At 37.7% G+C, this 26,046-nt stretch overlaps 1 protein-coding gene across 1 annotated transcript; it reads left to right on the forward strand.

The window, feature by feature from the left end:
* The first annotated feature begins 3,982 nt into the window (after nt 1-3,982).
* LOC149089303 (uncharacterized) lies at nt 3,983-18,749 on the forward strand. The gene is made up of 3 exons (XM_089239655.1): nt 3,983-4,084; nt 6,904-7,700; nt 18,469-18,749. Exons 1-2 carry the CDS (start codon nt 4,073-4,075, stop codon nt 7,678-7,680), a joined length of 789 nt encoding a protein of 262 aa, XP_089095781.1. The 5' UTR covers nt 3,983-4,072; the 3' UTR covers nt 7,681-7,700; nt 18,469-18,749.
* Nucleotides 18,750-26,046: the final 7,297 nt, after the last annotated feature.

Below are 26,046 nucleotides of genomic sequence, written 5' to 3' on the forward strand. Positions count from 1 at the left end.
TGTTCTATCTGCCACTCATCTACGAAGTTTCAATGTCAATAGCTTACAAAACGCAGAGATTATTACTTGCTCGTTATTTTTTTCAAGAAACTGTTGACTAACCAAATTGATTGCATACCCATTCTTAACGAAATCTGTTTCAATATTAAGTGTCACAATACAAGATCTAATTCTTTATTTGCCATCAAATCATATAATACTAATATTGGTAATTACTGTGCTGTAAACACATTTTCCGAATTTTTTAATGCGCTTCCTCAACATCTGGATATTTTTCATTCGTCTGTTACCGACTTTGGAAGATTTTTGCTGTGATTGCGTTGTATATATCTTTGTATAGAATTTTTGTATTTTGCGTAATTTTTGTTACTTTTTATTTGTCTTTTGTGTACTTTATCATGTCGTTTTTTCTATTCTGTGCAAATTTTTATTTTTACTGCAAGCTGTAATTGGGTTTAAACCTGTAGCTTTGTATTTTAAATAAATAAAAAAATAAATAAAATTTCAATTTTCCCCCCTTATTGTGATCTTTTAGAGCGCATACTACATTTGTTAACTTTACACCAGCGATTCTCAACCTTTTTTGACGCGCGGAGCCCTTTCTAGTATGTAATTTCTATGGTGGGGGAGAGACGCCCCTATAACATATATAAATAAATCAGCAATAAAAAATAGGCTATATATAGCCTATTTTTTATTTATTCATCAAAGTTGTGTTTGTTACTGATTTATTTATATATGTTATTAAAGATATATATATATATAAAATTTTAAATTTACTGGTTTTTTTTTAATTTTTCTCGAGCTGCCTCGGAGCACCGGTTGAGAACCGCTGCTCTACACAAACATGCATGTACAAATTTGTCTTTCTCCTTCACAACGCCACAGACAGCCTGATTGGGCTAAAACGACAAATGTAATTAAATTCCGTTGGTCGTCCTATCACTTTCATGAGTAATTGACGCAAACAAAGATTAACTGTGGTTTGGTTCGTGCACATTAAGTTTAATTTTTCAAATTTACTGATATCATGTTACTTTATAAACATATCAACCGTTAAAATTTTGAAATAAATTTGATAATTTATTAAACATTATTATTTATAAAAATATTTTATTATACCATATTATATCATTTTTTGAATACAGTTCACTAATTGAGAACCTTTTACCAATGTCAATTGAAAAATCATATTATTTTCATTCGGTAGGTAGCAGCAAATATTTCAGATCAATGATTTATGCCATTACATGTTAGATTGCAGTGGTTCTTAACATGGTGCTATATGGCCCTCTAGCGTATCCGGGATATTCTAGGAGGAGGGGGGGGGGGAAGAATATCCCGGAAACGCTAGAGGGCCATATAGCACAAGTGCTAAAGAGGAGCCCTCAGAGAGGTGATAGATTTCAAGTGAAGTATGTGGTGGGAAAAATGTTAATACTTTCTGAATCCAGCACAGCATGGAACCAGGACCATCTAAATCTGCGGGCCCATATGGGCAGGACCCGGGCCCTCATATCCATAGTGGGGGGCACATGATGAGACCTGGTTCTACAATTTTTGGATGTAATTAATATGTAAGCTATTACTTCTATCCAGCCATGTACGGGTGACCCCAGAACACTTTGTCAGTGCCGTCTTAATACCTGGTTCCACCCTGTAACGGCCTGGGGGCCTCAAGTTTGAAAGGGGTGCTCATGATAACGATATTTGGCCAAAATTTTCGAGAACTTCAATATAGCATACTAGACAGGCATTTCTATCCAAGTGCGGGAAGTTCACTGACAGCCCAGGATAATTCATTGGCTCGTCCAATATATGTATTTTATTGTATTATATGCATTATTGATTAAATGCCATTCTTATTAGTCATTTGTATGTGAATGAATAATTGTGGAACGAATTATCCGTGTTTCCATTATATTTAGTATAGGGAGTTTGCAAGATATACAGAAGACTGGATGTTGTGAAGATATTTATTATTTTAGATGTCAATTTTTTAAGGAAGGAAAAAAACCTCTCTGCCTCTACCGGGAGTCGAACCCGGGTCCCCCGATTGCCGGACGAGTGCTCTGACCACTAAGCTACAGAGGAGATAGAGATTTTCCTTCGCTAGAGCGTATATATGCCGAACGGAACCGTGCAATGGACGGTGAAACCAATCAGCTAATAGCTCATGGACGACGAGCCACCAGAGGGCTATATATATGACATATATATAGCCCTCATGTCATATAGGGAGTTTGATTCGAATAACGAGCGATTCGTATAACGAGCACATTCGTGGAACGAATTAAGCTCGTTAACCGAAGTTCCACTGTAATTTCAACGGTCAAGAGAGGATAACAAAATTTCTTAGGTTAATAAATGATGACAACAATATCCGGGAGTTTGAAATGAAGTGATATTGCCGAAACTAAGAATTTTTTGATGACAACAGTTGAAACAAAGAAATGATAAAAATTTCCAACAAAAAAAGAAATCGTAATATATATATATTTACTGAGACTGATAGATGATGATAATTGTTGCTGGGGGTAAGAAATGATAACAAAAAATATATATATATCTGAGACAAGAAATGACGACAACAATGTCTGAGACTTGGAGGTGATAATAACAATTTCTAAGGCCGTGAAATGACGATAAACAATGTTCGCTACCAATAAATAATTACAAAAATGTCAGAGACCAATAAATAATGACAAAAATGTCAGAGACCAATAAATAATTACAAAAATGTCAGAGACCAATAAATAATGACAAAAATGTCAGAGACCAATAAATAATGACAAAAATGTCCACGACCAAGAAACGATAAGTATAATCGAGAAAATCGTCTTGATTTTTAGGAAATTCCTAATAATCATAATATAATTGATTTTCTAATATTTTTATGACTACTGCATGCACTTAACTCCAATGTAACAGCATGAAAATAGATTTTTTTTTAGAATTTTAAAGCTCCAGTTTATTCCTCTGATCTACTCAAATATTTTCCCTTCATGAGAAACTTATCAAAGATACTATGTAGGTACCTTCTCTTCACTATCATGATCTTAGACAATGATTACATAACTGGAAATCCCAAGAAGAAGTAATAGCTTCTCCCATTGTCGTTAACGGACGTCCATTGTTAGCCTGTCATCAACCAATAAAGACGATTTTCAATGGATGTCTATATTTGCTTCCTTTTCAAAATCGAGAAAAAATACGATATCATCTTGAGAGATTTTTCTTCCGGCGCAACAGAAAAGACATCGTATCAGTATGTGTACATATGATATCCGATCCTGTAATCGATCTAATGATCAGTTTCATCAAGAAGTACAAACGAGAAAAAAAGAAAGGTCTAAATATACAAGATCGCTCCAATTGTAGGCGTGTGTACTATATAATTCCGTACGGGTACGGATAATTCCGCCACTGATCTTAGAGATCGGAAAAGGTTCATTCTTTAAACACACGGCAATTGCCTAGTTCGACGCGTTAACGTTCTTATATAGGGTCAAAGCCAAGAAAGCAATATTCTATCCGTGCAACGATGGGCCGAACAGATAGGCCGACTATAGAGTCTTTATCGAGTGGTTTGGCCTAGTTTTCGCTTTCTTTTCGACTTGGTCTGTGGCCGTAGAGAGAAAGTACTACGGGGTCAGTATTATTGTTGACCGGAAGTGTGCGTGAGGGATTGGTTAGCCAGTCCAACACAAACGATTGCTTCTTTCTTTCTTTTCCTTCACGTAGTGAAAAAGTATTAAAACAAAATGGAAAGTCTTTTTAAGAATAAGATTTTATTTTGTTGTTGTTGTTTTTGGATGGTGGAGAAGGAAAAAAAAAAGGAGGCACAGGAATGAGATCGAGAGGGTGGAGCGTCCCAGAGGAAGTTACCTGTCCAAGGTAGGCTTTGCGGCCAACCAATATGGCCGGCCCAGCACCAAAAGCGGTCGTGTATATAAGGTGACAGGAAAAAGTGTTCACTCGATCGGTTTTGACCCTCGTAGGGATCACAAGCATTTATAGCAGGTCTTTTTTGCTTTCTTTCGCCGTGGCAAACAAATTAACGAAGGGAAATATGAAACCTCAGGTAGGATTTCTCGATATTTTATTTCATGTATTAATTGATTTTTCTATGCGCCTTCAAAAGGAATTTGATACATTTTAACTTATTGATTTCACTATGATGTCTATGTATTGATGACGTTGCAAGGTACATTCTATTTTTTCTGATTTTTCAATTACCGGTTCATTCTGGCTAGGGCTGATTCCTGCAGGAGCAACATGGGTATTTGCCCAGAACACCCCTGTTTTAGGGGAGGGAGGCAAAATTTATCATAGTATATGCAGTGATCGAATAACAGATACCCCGCTTAAACGGATAAAATGTTTTGGCACCAAAATTTCCCCCGTGAAGACAGTGTTGAAGTTCACGCTTAATATGATAACTTCAATTTTTCTCCGCTTAATCGAATATACGCTTCTCACGTAAACCGTTAATACAGATCAACCACTATGCACGTAATGTTTCTATTCAATAAAACATTTAGAATTAATGGAAAATGGTACGTTACTAAGTTGAGATAAGGAAAAAATAAAAAACATTTGAGAAAAAGCTATTGAGTCAATAGAGAGCGCTAACTTTCCTAATAAAAAGTAAAGATCTTAAGTATTGCAGTCATTGTAATTAAATACAGTTTTAATCTATTTTTTGATGTCTGATTTATTCGAAAAACTTTATTATAACCCTTCATCAATTTTCAGTAACAAATCTTCATTATACTGACGTTGTAAAATGGCATTTGAATTGTTCCCCGCATAATTGAATATTGTGTACTGGAATCGTTGATATCCGATTAAGCTGGGCCGACTGTACCTTACTCAAATTTTTATTAATTTAAAATTGTAAAATTTTGGAAAATCAAATAATTTTCCCTATATCATATCATATACTATTTCCAATGCCCATTATTAACAAATCCTATTAAATATCAATTTTAGTATTATGCCAATCAGTTATAGACTTTACACAGCATGTTCGAGACAGTTTTGCACTCAAATGAAAAAAAATTGACTGAGAAATTACGTGGTGAGAATATCAAAATCGTATGAAACTCTTACAGTGGGAAAAACACCACCCAAAAACACACACAAGCAATACTGAATGCAACGGAAAAAATATTAACTCCTTGATAAAAAAATATGTTTCAATGTGTCGTTATATTATGAGAAATTTGTTAATTTTTCACATCTTTTTGACCGTTAAATGATTTATGAAACGATACGCAATAACGTTTGCATGAAATCCTCAAATCTTCATGAAGTCTTTTACAAGAGGAAACTGTGATCTCTTTAGCTCTTATTTTTTTGGGCATTTGAAGCTGAGCTAACTCAAAAATTTGATTATATTGACGACTTATAAAATTTGATTATATCGATGATTTCGCTAATATCAGAGTGCGGAAAAAAAAGCATTTATTCTAAAATATTTCAAGAGTTTTACATTGCATTTTTCATTTCAAATAACGCATGCGCTTACGAACATCAGCACCAGCATTAGCTGACGTACCAAACATCTTCGGTGATGGTCGGGTCGGGACGGGACGGGACGGGGGTAATACGTCCTTTGCCCGGGGCCCCATCAAGTCAAATTCGCGCTCTCATCCTGGGATATACTATAAACCTGATTTTGACAGAGCTGATAAGCTCAAACAAGCTAGAAACGTGGATGAACTTCAGTGACTAGTTCTGAGAGTGTCATAAGAAAAATGTTATAATCACTTGCTTTATTCATAAGTGACGTGCGTTGTCATTTTATTTGCATGAATATATTATTCTGAGTAGTAAGCCTATATATTTTTTAATGGGTTACCGCTTTTGTTCGGCCCTTAAATGGTCCAGAAATCTTTACCGGTGTGGGAAACCAGCGTCCCGCATAAGTGAACCCTTTCGTCGGCATGTTAGAAATCAGTGTATATTCCCTATTACATATTATACTGTATTTGTTTTATTGAAGTAGGTTTTCTTCCGGTTTTCAACAGGTCCGGAATAAGGGGTATAGGGAGCCTAGTGTTTCACAAAGAAATCAACTTTACAAAATATCTGGGCCCGTCAATGCTAAAATAAGACTCTTTTATTAAAGCGAGATATCTCGTCACAGTCACCAAAAAGGTTAAAAATCTATCTTTTTTGACTCGTATCTAGGCTGCATGGTATTCAAGGCAACGCTTTTTTTCATAACACCGACTCATGGATCCCACTTGGATTGGTTACCAAATGTTAAGATTTGGTTGGTTACAAGTGGAATCCCTCGATCAGTAATTCACGTCACTTTCACTGACATCGTCCACTCCGCATTAGTATCACCTAGGGCGAAGGTTTCTTGAAGCTTCAGGTACTTCCTTGAGTAGGAGGCGTGCGTACTCGTAGTGTAGGTTTGCTTTTTTGCTCTCTCTCCTACAAATGCGTGGGATGCTTGTGTACCGTTATGAATGCGTAGGAGGCTTAGATATTCTCAGAAATGCGTGTTTTTTTCATTACTTTACATTTTTTTGCTGTCATTGCCGAACATTTTTGTTTACCCCTGAACGTTTCGTAGCGTATTTCCAGGACAACGCATGGGTTGGCTACCTTTGACCTAGTGCATTACTTTTGAAATGACTCTCGCGACACCAAAAGCTTCATGATTATATATAATGATAATAATGATAATAATGATAATGATATCATAATTATTCCATGTGCAATCTATGGGAAATTTAAAAATATGTTTTGAGGGTGGAAATGGGTGATTATATATTTGAGACCTTTGTACGTGGCCTCTTTGAGCCTCTGCATTGCATGATAACATCGGTTTTCTTTTCTTTCGTTCTGATACATTTATATTTCTTATAAATTACTTAATTTCAGGCACTCAGTATACTGATTTTGGTGATCGGCGCTGCAGTCGCTGACGATTCAAAGACCGCAGTGAGTCATGATCTGATGGTTTCGGAGAGCGCTTCCCACTACGACTATTATCCGGCTGTACCGGCAGTTCACTCGGCTTACGACGCTCACGACCACGGGTCCCACGGCCAATTGTCCAAGGGACACGAAAGCCACGGATACGGCCACCACGGTGACCACGGACATTACGGGAAGCAGTCTCACGGAGCCCATGGTAGCCACCTGTCGGCGGGATACGGCGACCACGGCCTGAGTTCGAGCCACGGAGCCCATTCGGACCATTACGGTAAGCACGGAGGTTTCGTCCGCAACTCTGGCCACGGCTACGAGAAGGCCTATTCCTACGACAAGCAAGTTCACTACCACGATATCGACGCCCACAAGTCTGGCCACAGCGCTCACCACGCCGACCACGGCTCTCACGGCTACAAGGACGCGGGCCACTACGACAAGTACGCGCACAAGGCACACGGAGCATACGACAAGCACGGCGATTACGGATACGGGAACTCGGGTCACCTGAAATCTAGCCATGGCAGTCACGGTTACGGTAAGAAGGCCGTCTACGACAAGAAGGCCGCTTACGTCCCGGTCTACGAAAAGAAGGCCGCCTACGTACCTGTCTACGACAAGAAGGCCGCCGCCTACGTACCTGTCTACGCTGCTCGTCACGCACCCGTCTACGGCTACAACGGCTATTCGCACCAGACGCCAGGCTATTACTCTTACCACTATTGAAGAGAAAGACGACATTTCACGTGAGTAGCAATAACGTATCTCATTATTATTTGTGCATATTGTGTGCATATTTTGTAGCAAGAAAGTTCACATTGGAGTCGATGCAAGGCGGGAACAGAAGTTTATCGTACCCCTGGAGATAATCTGGTGAGAGCCACGCAGAAGCCCCGAGTGGCCTAGTGATGAGATGCTCGTCTACTACCGTGAAGGCTGTCATTACGATCCCAGGTTCAAATCCGGGGGAAGATATGGATAAGACACTTTCCTTAACGAGCTTGAGGTCACCACCGATAGACAGCGCCTTCATTTCCAACCCATCTCATTAATGGCAGTAAATTGCGATATGGCCAGAGATGATGTTTGGTGAAATATTCTGATAAGAGAGAGCAGATCGAATTTTACGATTGCGTCGACCGCTAATTCGACATCATCGGGGTCTGGATAAGGGTGTTAACATAGTGCGTCCGTATTTCCGTTTCTGGAAACCCGCATCGTCTCCGATTGGTTAAAACCCGAATTTCAACTTTTTTAGCTTGAAATTCTTTTTTTAAAAACCACCTCAACCAGCACCTCCTAGAGATAGAAGGCCTCTGCACTGTTTGCTATAAACGTCATTCAGACTACCTGGCAAGTTTGCCACATTTTAAAACATTCTTCTCATTTTGGCGTAGAATCTTCCCGATTGGCTCACGAATAGCGCATAGTGATTGGATGTGGGGCATAGAAATCGCCAATTCTGAGCTCGATCATTTCTTTTCCTCACAACCATGATACTGGCATGAGCATGTAGGTTTTTTTCCCTGAATATTCTGAGGGAAAATGGACTACTTACTGACATCACAAGCAGCGTTCTATCTCTAGGAGGTGCTGCTTCAACCCGGCAACAAGTGGCACAGTGACTAGAAGACACTGTCCGTGTTCCCATTGCCACGATGATGTTAAGTGTAAGTGTCTGAGCAACTAACCTCCAATGATGCAAGAGATATTCGAGGACACAAAGGGTTCTCGACTCAACCAGTCAGCAGGTCAACAAACTCGGCACCTCGCTAATCCGCAGAGCTGAACCCATTTAACATCATTTATCATACTAAGTATGGATTGCTTCTCTATTTATCCCACTATATTTATCGTATTTCTTTCTAAACGTATCATTTGTGTTAGAATTCACGACCCAAGGAGGAAGCTATTCCATTTATTAACCCTATTAGTGAAAAACTCCCTAGTACGCAATAACTTGTCCCTTACTATACGATACTGGTTTCCTCTTGTCGAAGTAGTTGATTCACGATGTATTATTAACTTATGGTCCATCCTATCCATTAAGTTGAAATTTTTAAACATTTCGATCATATCCCCTCGACGCTTGCGTTCCTCCAATGCAAGCGTATTCAACATGTCTTTCTTCATAGCCCAAGTCTTGTGTGCCAGCAAGAGAGCGCGTAGCTCTTCTCTGTATCCCTCCAAGCAAGTCTATGTTCGTCTGTAGGTATGGTCTGCTAAACCTTACAGCATATATTCCAGTCCAGGGGGTGTACCACCTTCTGATTTTTAATAACCAATCATCCATACGTAAGAATCGGTTCGTAAGAATCACGTTAAGAATCGAGCTCCGAATGCAACCACGATGTGATTGTTAAAAGTTATTCTTAAGGTCACGTGACGATGGACAGGCCGATAAATTTCCCTTTTGGGGAATTTCTCCATTGGCCAATCAGCACCTAGCTAAAAATTAACAACAGCTTGTTGTTGACAAGATAAGGAGGAAAAGAAATTTTAGAGCGACGCTAGCCTGAAAAAATGGCGGAGATTATTTCAGCAAATGTGAATACGGTTTTGAAGAAATGATAAATACATAATATTTTTTTAACATGTTACAGTAAAAAACAAACATATTCATACTTAATCATCCGATATGATTCGAATCAAAGATTCATCCCACGTTCACTGGGATGGATCCCTGCCACCCTCCATGAAGAGGGGCTATGCTATATATGTTATGGTGAAAGTGATAAAGAGCTGCGGTTATTATATAAATAATCACCGGCCATTTCGGTAAGTTTGATAAATTTTGCTCATATACCGTGAATCTATCACATTTGTAGGTCATTATGCATAATTGTCAAACCATGGTTAATGCGATAAATGAATCATCGTTGTGTTTACATTATGTATGTAAGTGAAGCTAACATTACATGACTAACAATAATTTTTATAATATGCTTCATGTTTCTTTAAATTAATTGTCATGGCGAAATGAACGTGGTACTGTACATGTATTGCATAGCTGCTTCGTGGCCGAATAAAAATAATATATAGTGATCAGATAATACACCAATATTAAAAATGGTCATCGCTTCTGTAATGTTGGCTTTTTCATGTACACCAAAGTACGTGAAAAAAACAAACGCAGCAGCAGGTTAATAATGATTTTTAACTTATGTAAAATTATATTTCGGCCGATTAAAGCTTTATCTCACATATTTTGTGGGCGAAATTCAATTTTCTCTCAAGTTTTAAACTAATAAAAAATTTCAAATCATATATGATTTGAATTTAATAATTCCATAATATGAGTTATATTAAGTTCCCATAATATGAAAAAAATTGTGTTTACGACTCATCGATCATGATATTTATGGATTGAAAATTTGAGAATTATGCATAATCACTGGTAAATGTGATAAATGTGGCAAAATTTATCAAACTTTATTGAAATAATCCGATATTTTATCACTATTATCAACATATATGTGCTGTATATAGACTCTAACACTGTTTTCAACTCTCCCACACAACCTTCAGATAACTTTTCGATAATTTAAAAAGTCTGACGAATTCCTTATTTTGAAATAAAAATGCATTGTTAATTTTTTTTTCCATTTTTTAAAATATGAATCATAGAAAACTTCTATTAAAGAAAGAATTTAAGTTATCTCGCATAGAAGAAAAAAAATGTTTACTAAGAATCAAGCTAAGAAGTGGGTAGCCTTGGTTCTTAACTCGATTCTTAACTATGGAACAAAAACGATTCTTAGTTAAGAATGTGGTAGCAAAGTTCTCTCTCGATTCTTAACTAAAGATCAAATCCATAGTTAAGAAGCGGATTCTTATTAAGAATCAGAAGGTGGTACATCCCCTGGACAAAAACAAGCCTCACAAAAGCGGAACAATGACTTTAAGAGATTTTTTTTCAAAATGAAACCGAACATTCTATTGGCTTTTTTGAGCACCGCTTAAAGGGGTTGGTACACGCAAATTTTCCAAAAAACACATTTCCCAATTTTTCAGTTTTTAAATACTATGAAATTTTCTGTGTCTAATTGTGTTGAAGTTTTTTGTTCTACCTGTACTGAAAATATTTTTACAAATTTTTTACATGTTTTTTCTTTCTTTCTATTAACTTAGAAGCACTTCACATCAACACGAACACGCACAAACGTGTCTGTAACCCCCTTCATAGCCATCAAGGGCAGTCTGTAAGTCCCCTGGCAGTCCCCTTGGGCTGGGCAGCGACGAGCAGTATTAAATTCGGTCGGTAAATGTTATAATGTAAACACTACTTTCATGCATTGCACATTCTAATGTTTTTCCCTCACTGAAACGTTTTTTTCCCCCCTCAAAACTAAGTTTATTGTCAGAAAAGGAAAATTTTTTTCGAACACCACTCATCCAAATGTCTTGAAACTTTGTGTGTCTCTCAACACTGTGGTGTTGTTACATACTTTAACACGAGCTTTTAGGATTATAATTGCTGGTTATTTTTTCTTGAATTTTAAATATTTAACTACATGCAACTTTTTCAAAAATCACCAAAATTTACTCATATTTTGTGCCATATTTTTTTTAAAAATGAATTTAATGAAAAATACTCGTGCTAAAGTACGTAATACCTTAGTGTTGAGCCACACACGAAGTTTCAAGACATTTGAATGAGTGGTGTTCGAAAAAATGTTCCTTATGTAACAAAAAACTTTGTTTTGAGTAAAAAGCATTTTAGTGAAAAACATTAGCATGTGTAATTCCCGCCATCAGTTTATATTAAAATATTTCAAAATTATTTGTAGTGTAACAAGAACTTAAACACAGTTAGACGCAGAAAATTTCGTAGTATTTAAAAACTGAAAAATTGGAAAATGTGTTTTTTTTTTGGAAGGTTTGCATGCACCAACCCGCTTAACCAAGTCAATATGTTGTAGAACAGAATAATGTAAAATTGAATAATGTGCTCCTTTGTAATTATGAATCGGTAGAATTTACTTTACAGTTGAGTACTTTTACATCTTAAAAGCGAAATTCACTTCCATCAAAGCGAATTTCTCCGAAGAATTTACTTATAACTCATTTAACTTACTGTAAATAAAATCCGCTTTCTAAATCATGGTGATATTAACCAGTTATAACAAAATAATTCACTTTTGTAACATAAATAAAAAAAACTGCTTACACCTATATCATGGCTTGTATTACAGAATATAATTTTGTCATTTATGAGTTTTTTTGTGATTTTCCGATGACGGCAACTGATTCATTCCCATGAGATGTTTTATGGTTCTCCAGCAGATTCCATTTCATAACGCCCCTTGAAAATAGTCTGTTTCGTTTGGAAAGAAATGTAGAGAAAACTCTCCTCTCTCTCTCTCTCTTTGTGTGGTTTCAAGGATTTGTATGACCCGTTTCGGGATCTTCTGCTAATCAATTTGGGGTCGTAGCCCATAGCTCAACAGCCCGTGGCTGTTAGTGGATTTGTACGACCCATCTCGCAAGCCCTGGTGAATCAAGTTTGGGTATGGTCCCATAGCTGTTTGGATTTGTACGATTGGAAGATTGGAAGCCTCTGAGAATCAACTTCGGGTGCGACCCACACCCCAAGATTCTCTGGCTGCAAGTGGTTTCGTAGATCGCATCGCGATAGCCAATGCAAATCAAGTTTGGGTCGTGACCCATATTTCAAGAGCTCCTGGCTTTTAGTGGATTTGAAAGACTCATTCCGGAACCACCTGCGACCCAATTGTGGGTCGTGATCCATAGGTTAAGAACTCTTTGTGTAAGGAAACCAATTAACCAAGTCAATGTGTTGTAGAACAGAATAATGTGTAAAATGGAATAATAAACGGAATTATGTGTTCCTTTGTCGTTATGAATCTGTAGAAGGGATTTTACATCTTAAAAGCAAACCTCACTTCCATTGAAGCAAATTTCTCCGAAGAATGTAAATAAAATCTATTTTTTCGATTTATTTACAGTAAATTCTGGTGGTAAATTAACCAGTTATAATAAATAATTCGCTTAAGCAATGTAAATTAAAAAAAAACTTTGTATATCTTACGGCCGAAGTCCGGTCAATTAGCGAATTGTCCGAAAGTTTTGGTCAAAGTCCGATTTTCATAAATGATTCACGCTATCCCCAGCCAATTCGCCAAGTGGTTAGAGAACCCTGACCAAAGTTCGATGAGCTGATGTAAGTCGGTCCGAGGGGGGGGGGGGTACACATCACATACATTGTTTTCATCGCCAACGTGTGATACATGGATATATATAGTATACATGGGGGTCACTCATCTCAGCATTTGTTGCAAAATTTTCGACGATAACGATTCTTTGTCCTTTATTATGCGATATTACTATGTTCTCCATTTTTACCACGCAGGCGCGCCCTCTCGCGGCTGACCACTTGCTTTCCGACCGACCCCCCCCCCCCCCATTGGTTGATGAAAGTTGTTTGTTTTGGCGGCGATTTCTATCACTTTTTACAGTTCTGATCAGTTTAGTTACGCCCTGTATATAGTAGAATGGTGCATTATATGTGAAAAAAAAATTACTGATGGGAGTGTAGAAAGAAAGGAGGGAAAGAAAAGCAACTCCTGGTCATATGGTTACAGTAAAGCTTCGCGATGGTGGGGGAGAGAGCTGGATGTTGACTTTAATCCACTGGCGTTTGGACGAAATATTTCGTCCGCGATCGTAAAGGTGGTTAAGACGGCCCTGCCAGATAGAGATTAAGTTGCTCGTACAAACGATATCTTCTTTCAACAATGCAGGGACCACCTTAACAGTGATTTTAGGAGAAAAAAGTATTCAACAACTGATACCATTAGTCGTCATTCAGAATTCAGACAGCCACAAGTTAGGTCACGTATTTCAAGTGATTAGTCGTAGCTAAATTTTGCCCCCCGTTCATTAATAGATCAGTCACCTCAGATTCGTCCAGGAATGTCAGAAAAGCACCAGAAACCCAAAAAGAAGAACCTTCGGTACATCTTCAAGGACAATCCACTCGAGCATTGGGGAGCTTTCGACGCGTACGCATACCAAATCGAGGGGACGCGACCGGATCGCGTCCTCACCCGGTCTCAAGTGTGCGCCCTGCAGCTAAGGAAATCCCCCTCCGTGATGCAAATGCTGGCCGACCCGGAAAGCTACAAGTCTCCGCAACCCGGAATGCCGCATCTGATGTCGGCAATCAAGGGAGAGCTGGGAGCCATCCCCAACACCGTCGTCCTGCGTAAGTTCGGTTTGAGCATCCCGCTCAGCGACACGCTCAACAACAGGATCGAGGGTTACAAAAGCGAATATCGTAAGAAGCCGTCGGAACCCGCCGCCGTCCCGGAGGCCCCAGTCGCCCCCGAACGGGCGGCTAGAAAGAGTGCCGGGAGCTACAATTCGCCTGGAGAATCCGACAGCGACAACTGATAGGGAGGAGAGAGAGAGACGGCTATAGAGGCTCGAAGTCGACAAGAGACAGTCGAGGTCGGTAGTTTAACGACAGAAGCGCATCGTTAATGTAAAAATTCAATAAAGACATTTCAGCTGTAACATAATCCTCTGTGTAATTATGTAAATGCAATGAGTTATATTCATTCTGAAGTTCATAATAATTGGTAGTACAGTGGAACCTCTCAGAGAGCCGCTCTTGGGGCGGTCAAAACGTACCCCTGGTTTTGGGGAGCCCCGTACTACTACTAATAATAACAATTTTTCTACTAAATTCTAAATTTTCCTCTTTCATTTAGAAAGACATTATTCCGGAATTATTTCTTTCTAGAAGAATTATTTCATGAATTCTGGAATTCTTTCTTTCACTTATTCTGGATTTTCAGGGGTGTTTTCTTTAGTTCTCAGGCAATTTCTTTCATTAGGTCATAATTTTATCGGTTTTTGGAATAATATTTCATTAATTGAATTTTTTTTTTGGTAAATTGGCATTTAATGGAGTCTATACCGCTCTGGCCCAACACTTTCTATAGCAGGAAAGCTCCGCGCGATGCTCGTGAAGTCAAGTCGTCGATTTCACCTATAGTCACTGGATATACTGCAAAAAAAATTTAAAGTTTTCGCATACATCGGACTGCTGTATCCAATGGCTACAGGTGAAACTTCAGTGACGTCAAAGCTTCGCGCAGAGGCTTTCTGATATAGAAGGTGTTGTCTAGCCCCGCTGTTGCTTTTGCACCGGGTCCCGCGTCTGGTAAGGGCTGCCCTGACCTCTCGTAACGGGAAAAGGTTAAGCACCCTTGGTGTAGCTCATGAATAGATTCCCACCATTTGTGGAAGAGATTGTTTGGGAAGACCGTGCATCAAAATTTACCCATATTTTGTGCTATGAAATTTTTTTCAATAATTTTAATTAAAAACATCCTCGTGTTAAAGTATGTAACACCGTAGTGTTGAAAAACACACAAAGTTTCTAGACATTTGAATGAGTGGTGTTCGAAAAAAGTGTTCCTTATCTAACACAAAAACTTTGTTTTCAGGAAAAAACATTTTAGTAAAAGACATTAGCATGCGTGTAATGCCTCCTGCCAGTAGTTTATATTAAAAGATTTTAAAAATATTTTTAGTACAGGTAGAACACAGACTTAAACACGGTCAGATGCAGAACATTTCATAGTATTTAAAAATTGAATAATAATAATAATGTATTTGCTTACGGGGCCAGATCCATGCAAGGATGGCATACAAAAAATAAAATATACAAGTAATAAATTACAAATCATTAGAATACCAGTCGTAGGACATAGAACACACACACGTGCACTTCAATTTAAAAAAATTCAGGAACTTCACAATATTATTAAAAAAATAAAACAGTTTTTCAATTTGATATTCACAGAGATGCGAAATTTTAAAAATTAGGTTTTGTCTGGTTGGATTGCGGGAAATACGCGATTTTAACAAGACAGCTCCCTGCAAATTAAACAATGGGCATTCAAAAATAATATGAAATACGTCGAAGGAATAGCTAAAGTTATAGTTACAGTTAAGCCGGGTTTTCCTAGGAGTAAAATTTCTGCGCAGAGTGTGCAGCGTGAAAACGCTGATTGGTTAAAAAATTGAAATTCAGGTTTTTTTGACCAATCACAGTTTTCACGATGGACGCGCAGGAGAAATCCTGCTCCTAAGAAAACCCGGCATTAGGGTAATATCTTCGTCAGGACTTAGTATGACACATACGCTTGAAACACGCAAAAAACCACTATCCGTCCTAATTTGAAAAATCAAGCGTTTCCACGATATGAGTATATTATTTAAAAAACATAATTTTCTGATGTAATGCTGAAAAATGTTCCAATTTTCAATTTTTCAAAATTGAAATATTGGAAAATTTGCGTGCACCAGCCCCCTTGACAATGTTCAAGAAACCTAAGCCGCTTGTCAATGAGAAGTCGCAAAAATCGGTGACTCGAATTACATCAGGGATAGTAATACCATTCAAATCGTAATTAGTAAAACGCGGTTTGTTCGAACCAAACTGAGCGACCATTTCCAAAATCATTTTTGAAAAATCGATATTTGGAAATATCACGGTGGTCGTGACACACACACGTTTTTAAAAACTGAAATACTGCATTTTTGTAAATATTTAACCCGGAAAGAGATCAAAAACAAAGTAAACTGTGATCGGAAAAGAACATTATTAGAAGCAATTGTTGTTGATATCGATTGTTATATCGCTAAATGTGAATGAAAAAATAAAATCTATACTGTGTTCCAGATGCTAATCGGTTTCATTCTCTCGTTTTATCGATGGAAAACCAAATAAGTCCTTGCGAATCAATTTTTCGGCCCCGTTTTGATGATTATTATTGTACGAAACTCATTGTTTCTCACTTCTTTCGTTTGAGCAGTGACTTATAATGAGTCACGAACGATATCGACTTACATCTATTCACATTTTTTTTGCACGCAAAGATACGATCTTGGTTATTTCGAACGATTTATATCTCGTTTCCGGAACGAGAAACTTATCATCATTATCATTTAACTATTCATTTTCTGAGATAGATGGATAAATTGGCCAGCTTGCCGTGATAAGATAAAACGTCTAAATACGACAAAGACGTTATCTTTTACGGATCGGTATCCCACCCTTCCTGGATAACTTAAGACTATTATATCATTATTTACGGAAACGCTATTCAATGACTATTTCTGAGTTGAATGGAGTTTCGATCGATATTTATTAGAGCAGGGGGGTTCTTCAACGCATGGTTCATGGGACACGTGTGGTCCTCGAAGCTTTCTTGCGGTGGCCCTCCGACGACAAGGCTTATTTAGTTATAGAATTTATAGAAATGCTGGAAAGAAAGCTCGGAGAAAAAATGTTTTCCGAATATTTGGTGAAGGAATTAGTTTCAAAATCAATTTTAGAACTATAGAGAAGAGAGAAGAATTTGAGGAGAATTATGAAAAAAAGAAATTCTCAGAATTAATGAGAAATATTTTCAGCATTTATAATTTTAGAACTATCGGAAGAAAATAATTTCAGAATTACTGTATTGAAAAATATGATTTTAGAATTAATGAGTGAAAGAATTTCAGAATTGCGGGGAAAAAAATTATTTCATAAAATGAAAGAAATAATTTCATAATTGGTGGAAAAAATTTGTTTCGTCAGTCTAAAATTGATAATTAATAAAAAGTAGTTCCAAAATTATGGAAAGAAATATTCCCAAAATAATTGAAAGGAATATTTTTAAGCATAAATGAAAAAAATATTTTTAGAATTAATGAAAGAAATATTGTTGGAATTAATGAAATAAACAAATATTTTTGGAATTAATGAAATAAACAAATATTTTTAGAATTAATGGAAGAAATATTTTTAGAATTAATGGAAGAAATATTTTTAGAATTAATGGAAGAAATATTTTTAGAATTAATGGAAGAAATATTTTTACAATTAATGAAAGAAATATTTTTAGAATTAATGAAAGAAATATTTTTAGAATTAATGAAATAAACAAATATTTTTACAATTAATGAAAGAAATATTTTTAGAATCAATGAAAATCCATATTCAATGAGAAAATAAGCTCAGAATCTCGAAGAAAATTCGTATTTAATGAAAAATATTTTCTCAAAATTAATAAAAATTCATATTAATAAAAAAAAAAGGTAATTTTTGAAATTAATGAAATTCATATTTCATTGATTCTGAAATAATGAATTTCATTATTTCAGAATCGATGAACATTTCATTATTTCAAATCGATATTTAATGTGAAAATAATTTTAGAACACAAATAAAATTCTCCTATAACAGTGTAGAGTCCCCTGTTTCACCCGTAGCCCTGAACCCCGTTGGGCTTACCCATTGAGATCCCACCGTGTGAATCTAGATACCACAGTATGACTTTTTTGGCCCTCAGGCTTCAATGGAAATTTTCTTTTCTCGACGATCGTCTAGTTTTACAAGAGCTTGTGCAAGGACCGCTTTTAAGGACGTTGAAAGTTATTTAAAAATAATTACTATTGTCACTATTTTTGATAATTTCATTATCTCCGCAGATGAAGGAAGAGGAAAACATCTTTTTTGCAATCGGAAGAAAAGAGCCATTATGGAAGAAGAAGCGAGATGTTTGATCCACATGAGCCCAAAAGAAGAGAGGAATCACTAACGTGGCCATCGCCATTGGAAGCCATCCGATGACCATTTCATTTGCCAATTTTTTTCTCTCGCTTGTTCCGCACATCTTTTGTATAGCTATGGTTATTAAAAGAATAAAAAAACAATTCATCTCGTGTGTAGGCATGTAATTGAAAATTACGATTAAATTATTGTTTTGTAATCGATTGTTTGATTATCTTTCACTTGGTCCTCTTGTCATTAGAGCTCGAATTTCTATCACTTTCTATGATTTTGTACATTTCGCTATTTTTAAGCGATAGAGCATTTTTTCGTAGTGTTTTTTGGAATTTTGGTAGGCGTATTTTCGTATTTTATAGCAGGGCTGGACAACGCGTGCCACAATTGGCATGCCGTGGTATCAGGAGTGGCCCGCGAACGCTTTCCGAAAATTAAAGAAATTCTCTTCAACTTTTAAACAATACTTGAATGATGGTCATGTAGGCTGCCACACCTATGTTATTTAGGCATGGTATTTAATATGGTATATAAAAACTCTTAAAATAATAATTACGTGATGACTTTCTATTCAATGCATTGCGTTTCTGTCCGGTTTTTTATCTTTGGGGATAGTTGCTAGACTTCCCATGTGTAAGGGGATTCAGGATCGTCCACGTGGGGGACATGCATTGTGCTATACAATTACCCTGAGTCCTCAGGATCCGGTGTCTGTGCCCATCATGGCGTAGGTAAGATGAACTTTTCTACCGAAATACCTAGGCTATATACACAATCTGTGTTGCGAGAATCGAATTTAAGACTCGAAAATAAAAACGAGAACTCAAAAGAGTGACAAACTGAACATTTCTTTTTTTACGGGAAAAAAAGTGGACAGAAGAACGGGGAAGGATGTTTCTTTTGTAGGAATGGAGAGATGCTTCTGTCCCGGAAAAACGGGACGTATGGTCTGCTCGTTAAAAGTCGTAGAGCGCCACGGCTTGGAAAAAGGTTGGCCACCCTTGTTTTAAACCATTATTTTGCTTATTCCAGAGTCATGTATTCCTTCAAGCTCGCTCTTCACTCTCTTGGCAGGGCTGTTGTGGCTCACCCACAATTGGCAAATTTTTGACGATATTAGCCATACAGTAGCCACCGCTTATGAGAATCAAATCGGCAAAATGTGAACAAAATGCTGTTTTAACATAGGAAAATCATCGGTCATAAGAATCAGATTTCCGCTTATAAGAATCAAAAACTGCTACCGTTCATCCCTGTGGTGGGAACTTGTAAAATATTTTTGATTATTCACAAGGTTTTAAAGGACTACTTATAGTCACTTTTACCTTTGTAATTTTACCCATCCCATATTAACTGTTGCCTTTACTTTCTCCCGCCCCAAACAGGAAGAATTGTAGCTTTATCATTAACAGAACTTATCCACAAGAGGTTTATGGCTAAGAAAAAACAGTGTGTGTTATTTTGTCAAAGAACCTATTGATAAGCGAATCTACCAGAGCATTATTACCCAAAGTGGGCAATATCGCCCCATGGTCACGAAAGGTCAAGAGAGTGGTAGAAACTACGGGTATAACATAGGATCTTACGGGTTCGCTTAAGTTGGGGGCGATGATTAAAAAAATATTCCGAAAAAAAGGGGACCATGGAACAAAAAGTTTAGGAACTTCTGATCTAGAGTTATGCGCTCGGACAACAGTCATGGCCCCCATATCCTGGAGAAGAGCCCCTAGGTTAGAATCTTTGGTGGGTCCCCAGGCTCTTTTCAAGAGCCCTTTTATAGTGAATTTATAGCGTGAAAAAAAAATAATGAGAATCATTCCGAGTCCCAGGACTCTGGAACTCTGTCAGCCCTACCTTTTTTCTGTGTAGGTTTCAGTAGTACTACAGTTACTATGCAATATTTTAGTTAGTCTACATTGACAACGAACGATGTCTGAGGACAATGATATGCTACAAATGTTTAAACTGATTTAAAATTTTAAAAATTAAAGTATTCATAAAGAAATTAATAAGGTTTCCGATTTTTACCTTAAAAACATCATAATCTCGCCTGAAGCTTCCCGCCCCCACCTTGTGTGTACTCCAGTGAGTGGTAACTGGAAGAGTAAAAGTTAAATTAAATTCCAGATATAAGAAACAACCGCTTATAAGAATCAAAAGCGGTGGCTACTGTAATTGACAATTTCACTTACCTTTGACATCATTTCGGGCAATTGATTGGCGATTTCCCGTAATTTCCTCGAGAAGATTTGGTCAATCTATTTATAAAGGCATAGTTTTAGGTTTTTACGGCATAAATTTCTTATGGAGCATATTCGGTCGGTTTTTAGGTCATAAAAATCCTAGCCCTAATTATCCTACGATTAATTTTATCTACACTAACTAACTAACTAAACGTGTGATGGCTCGGTCCATATCCTACGGGACTTCTAACCGAAAAGCAATCACCGGGAAACATATTTTCAGTACGATTAAAATGAAAAATTAAATAGTACGTATGCTCATCCCATTCCCATTCCACAATTTACAAACATTTCAGATTCAGAAATATAAGTAAAAATGTGCACATTTTCTGACATATGGCTAGTCATCAGAAGTGCAATACACTACCAGAGCTTATACCATAATATAGAGATTATTGAATACTGATCATATTGATAGTCAATTCCGTAGCAGGGATTTTATCTACACTGCACAATTAAGAAAAATATGTCCAACTGGAAAGCAAAAATGTAGAAAATTACGGTCACGTTTAAGATCTATCTTAACTCTACGACAGCATTGACTAGATATGTCACCGTCTTTGAATCTCCACAACTGCTTCTTTTTTAAATCTAGAAAACTTAGCAATGGCCACCACACACACACACACAGATATTCTGTGAAGAAAGTTTCTCTCAATGGCACAAATTTTGCAATCCCTTTTACTCTGCACCAGCTGAAAATCGGATAGGAAAGCCTACTTCATAAAAGAAAGACGTTTTAATATACAAGGTGATTCGAATTGTTCGTCCGCATTACTAACTCTGTAACCGTCGTCTTCGGAAGTATGTTTCCAATTGTCCTAAATTGCGTGATACCGACCATTTATGACTACTGGGATAATCCAGCTGTTAGATCTACGTTCAATATAGTTGCTATAGGTTTTCTCTTCGAACTGACATGCAACATGATGCTCACGAGCATCACTCATGCTCACAGAACCATTCAAGAGCACTCGATGCTTATGTCCGTATAGACTCGTAAACAAATGCCCCATTGTAGGATTAGCATTATGCTGATTCGCGTCCGCGCACTTGTAACATTACAGGGTTCCCAGCGACCTGGCAAGCCAGAAATGAAAAATTGCGGGGTCAGGAAAAATTTAAGATAGTTGTCAAAAGTCTTGGAAATATTCTGTAGTAGGAGGGGGGGCGGACCCACACAATATACTCAAAAAATAATTCGGACCGTAAAGATTAAGAATTATAATACTTCTTTGTTCAGCAGTGTTTCGATCAGGAAAAGTCAAGAAAATATTTAAGCAGATTTTGCTGGGAACCCCGCAGTAGTTAGGCGTTGTAGCCCAGTTCGATAAGATACTCTCGCTTAAAGTACCAGAGATTCTTTACAGGTGTCACGAGTTTGATTCCCGGTCCGTCCTGGTTAGAAACTTTCCTGACACAAGGGTATAACAGAAACGGCAACATGACCACAGAAAGAGATTGCTACCACAGGGAGTCCCACATCGAAGGTCTGGCGCACCAACCTCTCGTTGAGTATAGAAAAGGTTGCCGTGTGTTCGGAATCGGCAATAAATTGTTGGTCCCGGTCTAATTAGCTCCCGCGTGCAGAAAGTGACCATGGTGCGACAGCAATGATCAAATTATCCCTGCAGTAGTTATATGGGAGACTGTGCTGTCGTGTGGGCATCATGCTGGACTCCCATCATGAGGATCCAGATTCGAATAGGGTTAGCAACCGTCCTCCTTTTTGGTGTCATTCGGAACGTCCTCTTATGTTTCGAAGGAAATATATATTCACAGATAAATTCCGTGAAAGATGTCCGTCCATGTCTTCGACCGAGCAGAGTGCACGACTGCACAGTAACGTATGTTTCGATGAGGTTGTAGACAATATGTAGATAATATTAGCTTTCTTCACATTTATCAACATTTTTAAACATAAGCAACATCACTGATCGAATCCATCGTCCTAGACTGAAATTTTGGCAGAATTTCTGGTGAATTTAAGTATTTTCTTGACGATTTATTGTACTTACCAATACGAGCTGAGATTGATTACTCACAGAATCGTCGATAAATGTGAAAAACCGTTTAATAAATTTATAAAAATGGTTGGTAACAATGCATGATATAGCCGATGAAATGCATAATAACTGGATTTATTAAATTCCCGGAACATATATATAGCGGTTTTGTTGTAGTTAGGCAAAATCACTGCAGTGTCGAGTTTTTTTTGGGGATAAAAGTAGCGCCATCTGTTGTGTAAATTAGGGGAAATGATGACATCAATTTCGATGGGTTCGAACCCCGTTGACACGCACTGGTGGTCGGCTGTGTGTAGTTGGTTTTTTCTGCGGTTTTCCGCATTATTTTCCGCACATTATTTGATAAATAATGATTAAATAATTGATAATTTTAATTTAATATAAAACTTTTTTCTCCCACACAAATAATTTTTCTTTCATATTTCACATACTCACACACATTCATGCTATCATTTTTATGTAATTTTTTTTCTCGAAAATTTTAAATTTTGGCATATAATGATTTAAAGCTATAGACTCCCTTGCCCCTTCCTGCAACAGTGAAATGAAGGATCACGGACAAGGGCTTACGGGGCTGTGTATGGCCTCTGTCACTAATTTATTTCTGTCGTTCCGCCCGCAGCAGTGGTGGACATCTTTAGAGGTGAAAACGCTACCGAGTGTGTTGTCTGCCCAATCCTACAAATTGCATCTGACTAAGGCAACCGTAGCAGGAAAAGTTGATAAGGAGGGCACCTCGTCAACACCCTGTAGTTACAGTTCACCTCCGAAGATATCCACCACAGCTGCGGATGAAACGTCAAAAATCAATATCAGAACTACGGTCAAACAGCACGGTAAGTCATTGTTTACAATTAGAGCAAAACGCTACGCCAAAGAATCAGATGACGGTCTCGAACCTCTTTCGACAATCAAGTGAAGATCACGGATCCCTTGCAACAACACAATGAAGCCCACGGGCTCCTTGCAACAATATAATGAAGTTCCCGGACCACTTCGACCAATAAAATGAAGGCAGCGGACCACTTGTACGAATAAAACGAATACTAGGACCACTTTGTACTAATAAAATGAAAGCCACGGACCCGTTGTATCAATTGAATGAAGGACAGGAATCACTTGTACCAATAAAATGAAGGCTGCAGATCCCCTGCACCAATTAAATAAATATCACGGACAGTCCCCCCTACCCCTTATACCAATAAATCGAATGCCGTGGATCCAATAAAATCCATGGTAGCAATAAAATAAAGGTCACGGATCCTCATTTTTCCCCCTTTGTACCAATAAAGTGAAGGCCATGGATCCCTTATACCAATAAAATAAAAGTCACGGATCCTCACCCCCCCCGTACCAGGAAAGTGAATGCCACAGACATCTTGTACCAATGAAATGAAGGTCATGGATTCCCTTGTACCAATAAAATAATGGTCACGGAGCCCCTCCCCCTGTACGAATGAAGGGAAGTGCAGTCCACGGACCTCTTATACCAATAAAATGAAAACCGCGGTCCACTCATATCAGCAAAATAAAGGCCGCGGACCACTTGCACCGCTTTTTTCTGAATAAAATTCAGTTTTTCCCTTTAAAACAATAAGTTAATTATTCTCTCACTCAATCTCATGGACCCCTGAAGGCTTCTCAAGGACCCCGGTTGAAAAAAAGAGCTCCTTTTATAATATAAGCTGTGATATCACACAGGAACGATGCCGGAATATTTTTCTCAGTTGTCCATGATGATGATTTCAACTTGATGCCGAGGTGTTGGGGAATCAATTCCTTAAAAAAAGACAACATCAACACATATTGGGAAAACATTCAAATAAAGACCAGATGAGGAGCTTCTTGAGTTGGTGCCGCCCCCGTCACTGACCCTTGACACCCGACAAATTACTTAAAGCCCAGAAATCGCCGCGCCCATTTATACTTACATGTCATTATTGTTATTACTATCACCATTACTATTCCATACGTGGATAATATTACGTACGTGCAATGAGGCTCGTATATTTTCATATTTCTGCACGAAACAATCGGGTTTTCGAGCCCCCACGGGCAGGGAAAACTATAATGATATCTCGAACCAAAGGAAAAAAACGATCTTTTCTAGGAATTTCCAATAAAAATGCCTTTTATTTCTTTTTCAGACGCTTTGTGAGAAGAGGAAATAAAACTGTTAAATGGGTCTTTTATTGCACACAAACACACACCCTTCTCTGTACAACACACCGAACAACGGCCCTTTCTCTCACATAACGTGCCCCTGTTTCTCTCTTTTCTGCTGCCCCGTTTCTGCATTTTTCAAAGTCGTATTAGCATTATTTTATTATTATTACTGCAAATACACACGCACAAAACTGTATTACGAGAGAGAGAGAGAGAGAGAAAATGGGATCATTTACACCATTTTTTTTTTTGTTTCGGATATAACCGTAACTGTTGGTTTCGTAACTTTTGTTGCTAGTCTGTAACGCATAATCCGTGGTAATAATTTCGGTATTATCCGAGGTGTGGGAACTGCTCGTTTTGTTCGGATTTGATATTGGAGAATTGTGTGTTTGGACTTGCACATTCTGGGGTAATGGTTATCCAATGAAATAATGTTAAAATGCCATTTTTTTATTACCTTCGAATTCGGTATTCCATATGATTGGAAGATTGTCTAAAACTAATGAATACTGGTCTCGAGCAGACTATAGCCGTGGAAATCATTGGAAATGTTGAGGGGGGGGGGGCGACTCAAATGCAATGTTTCTATGGCATTTATGGAGATGATGACAAATCTTGGAGAGAGTTGGGGGTTTTGACACGCAAATTTCACTGCCGAATCCCATTTTAACGAACACCGTTACAGCGAAAAAATCTCGTTTTAACGAACGCTTTTCCAATCACCAGATGAGTTTATATAGGCAAAACCATGGAATTCCTTTATAACGAAAGTAGTAAGTAAGATGTCATTAAAAATATTTCCTATTTTCATGAAGGGTGGTTGATGACGTAAGTATTACCCAACCGCCCTCCCGTCATCAAAAGTCAGCAAATCGGAAACCCTCCCCCCCCCCCATCGATGATGACTTAATACTTGAACGGACCCTTATCTGTGGGATTAGAAAAGTGTTCGTTAAAACGAGATTTTCGCTATAAGGTTATTCGTGAAAACGAGATTTTCGCTGTAAGGTTATTCGTTAAAACGAGATTTTCGCTATAAGGTTATTCGTTGAAACGGGATTCG

The sequence above is a fragment of the Pholcus phalangioides genome, unplaced genomic scaffold (genome assembly GCF_987345545.1).
Source record: "Pholcus phalangioides strain wild (caught in Gottingen) unplaced genomic scaffold, Ppha-v1.0 ptg000002l_1, whole genome shotgun sequence".
NCBI classification, from domain to species: Eukaryota; Metazoa; Arthropoda; class Arachnida; order Araneae; family Pholcidae; genus Pholcus; species Pholcus phalangioides.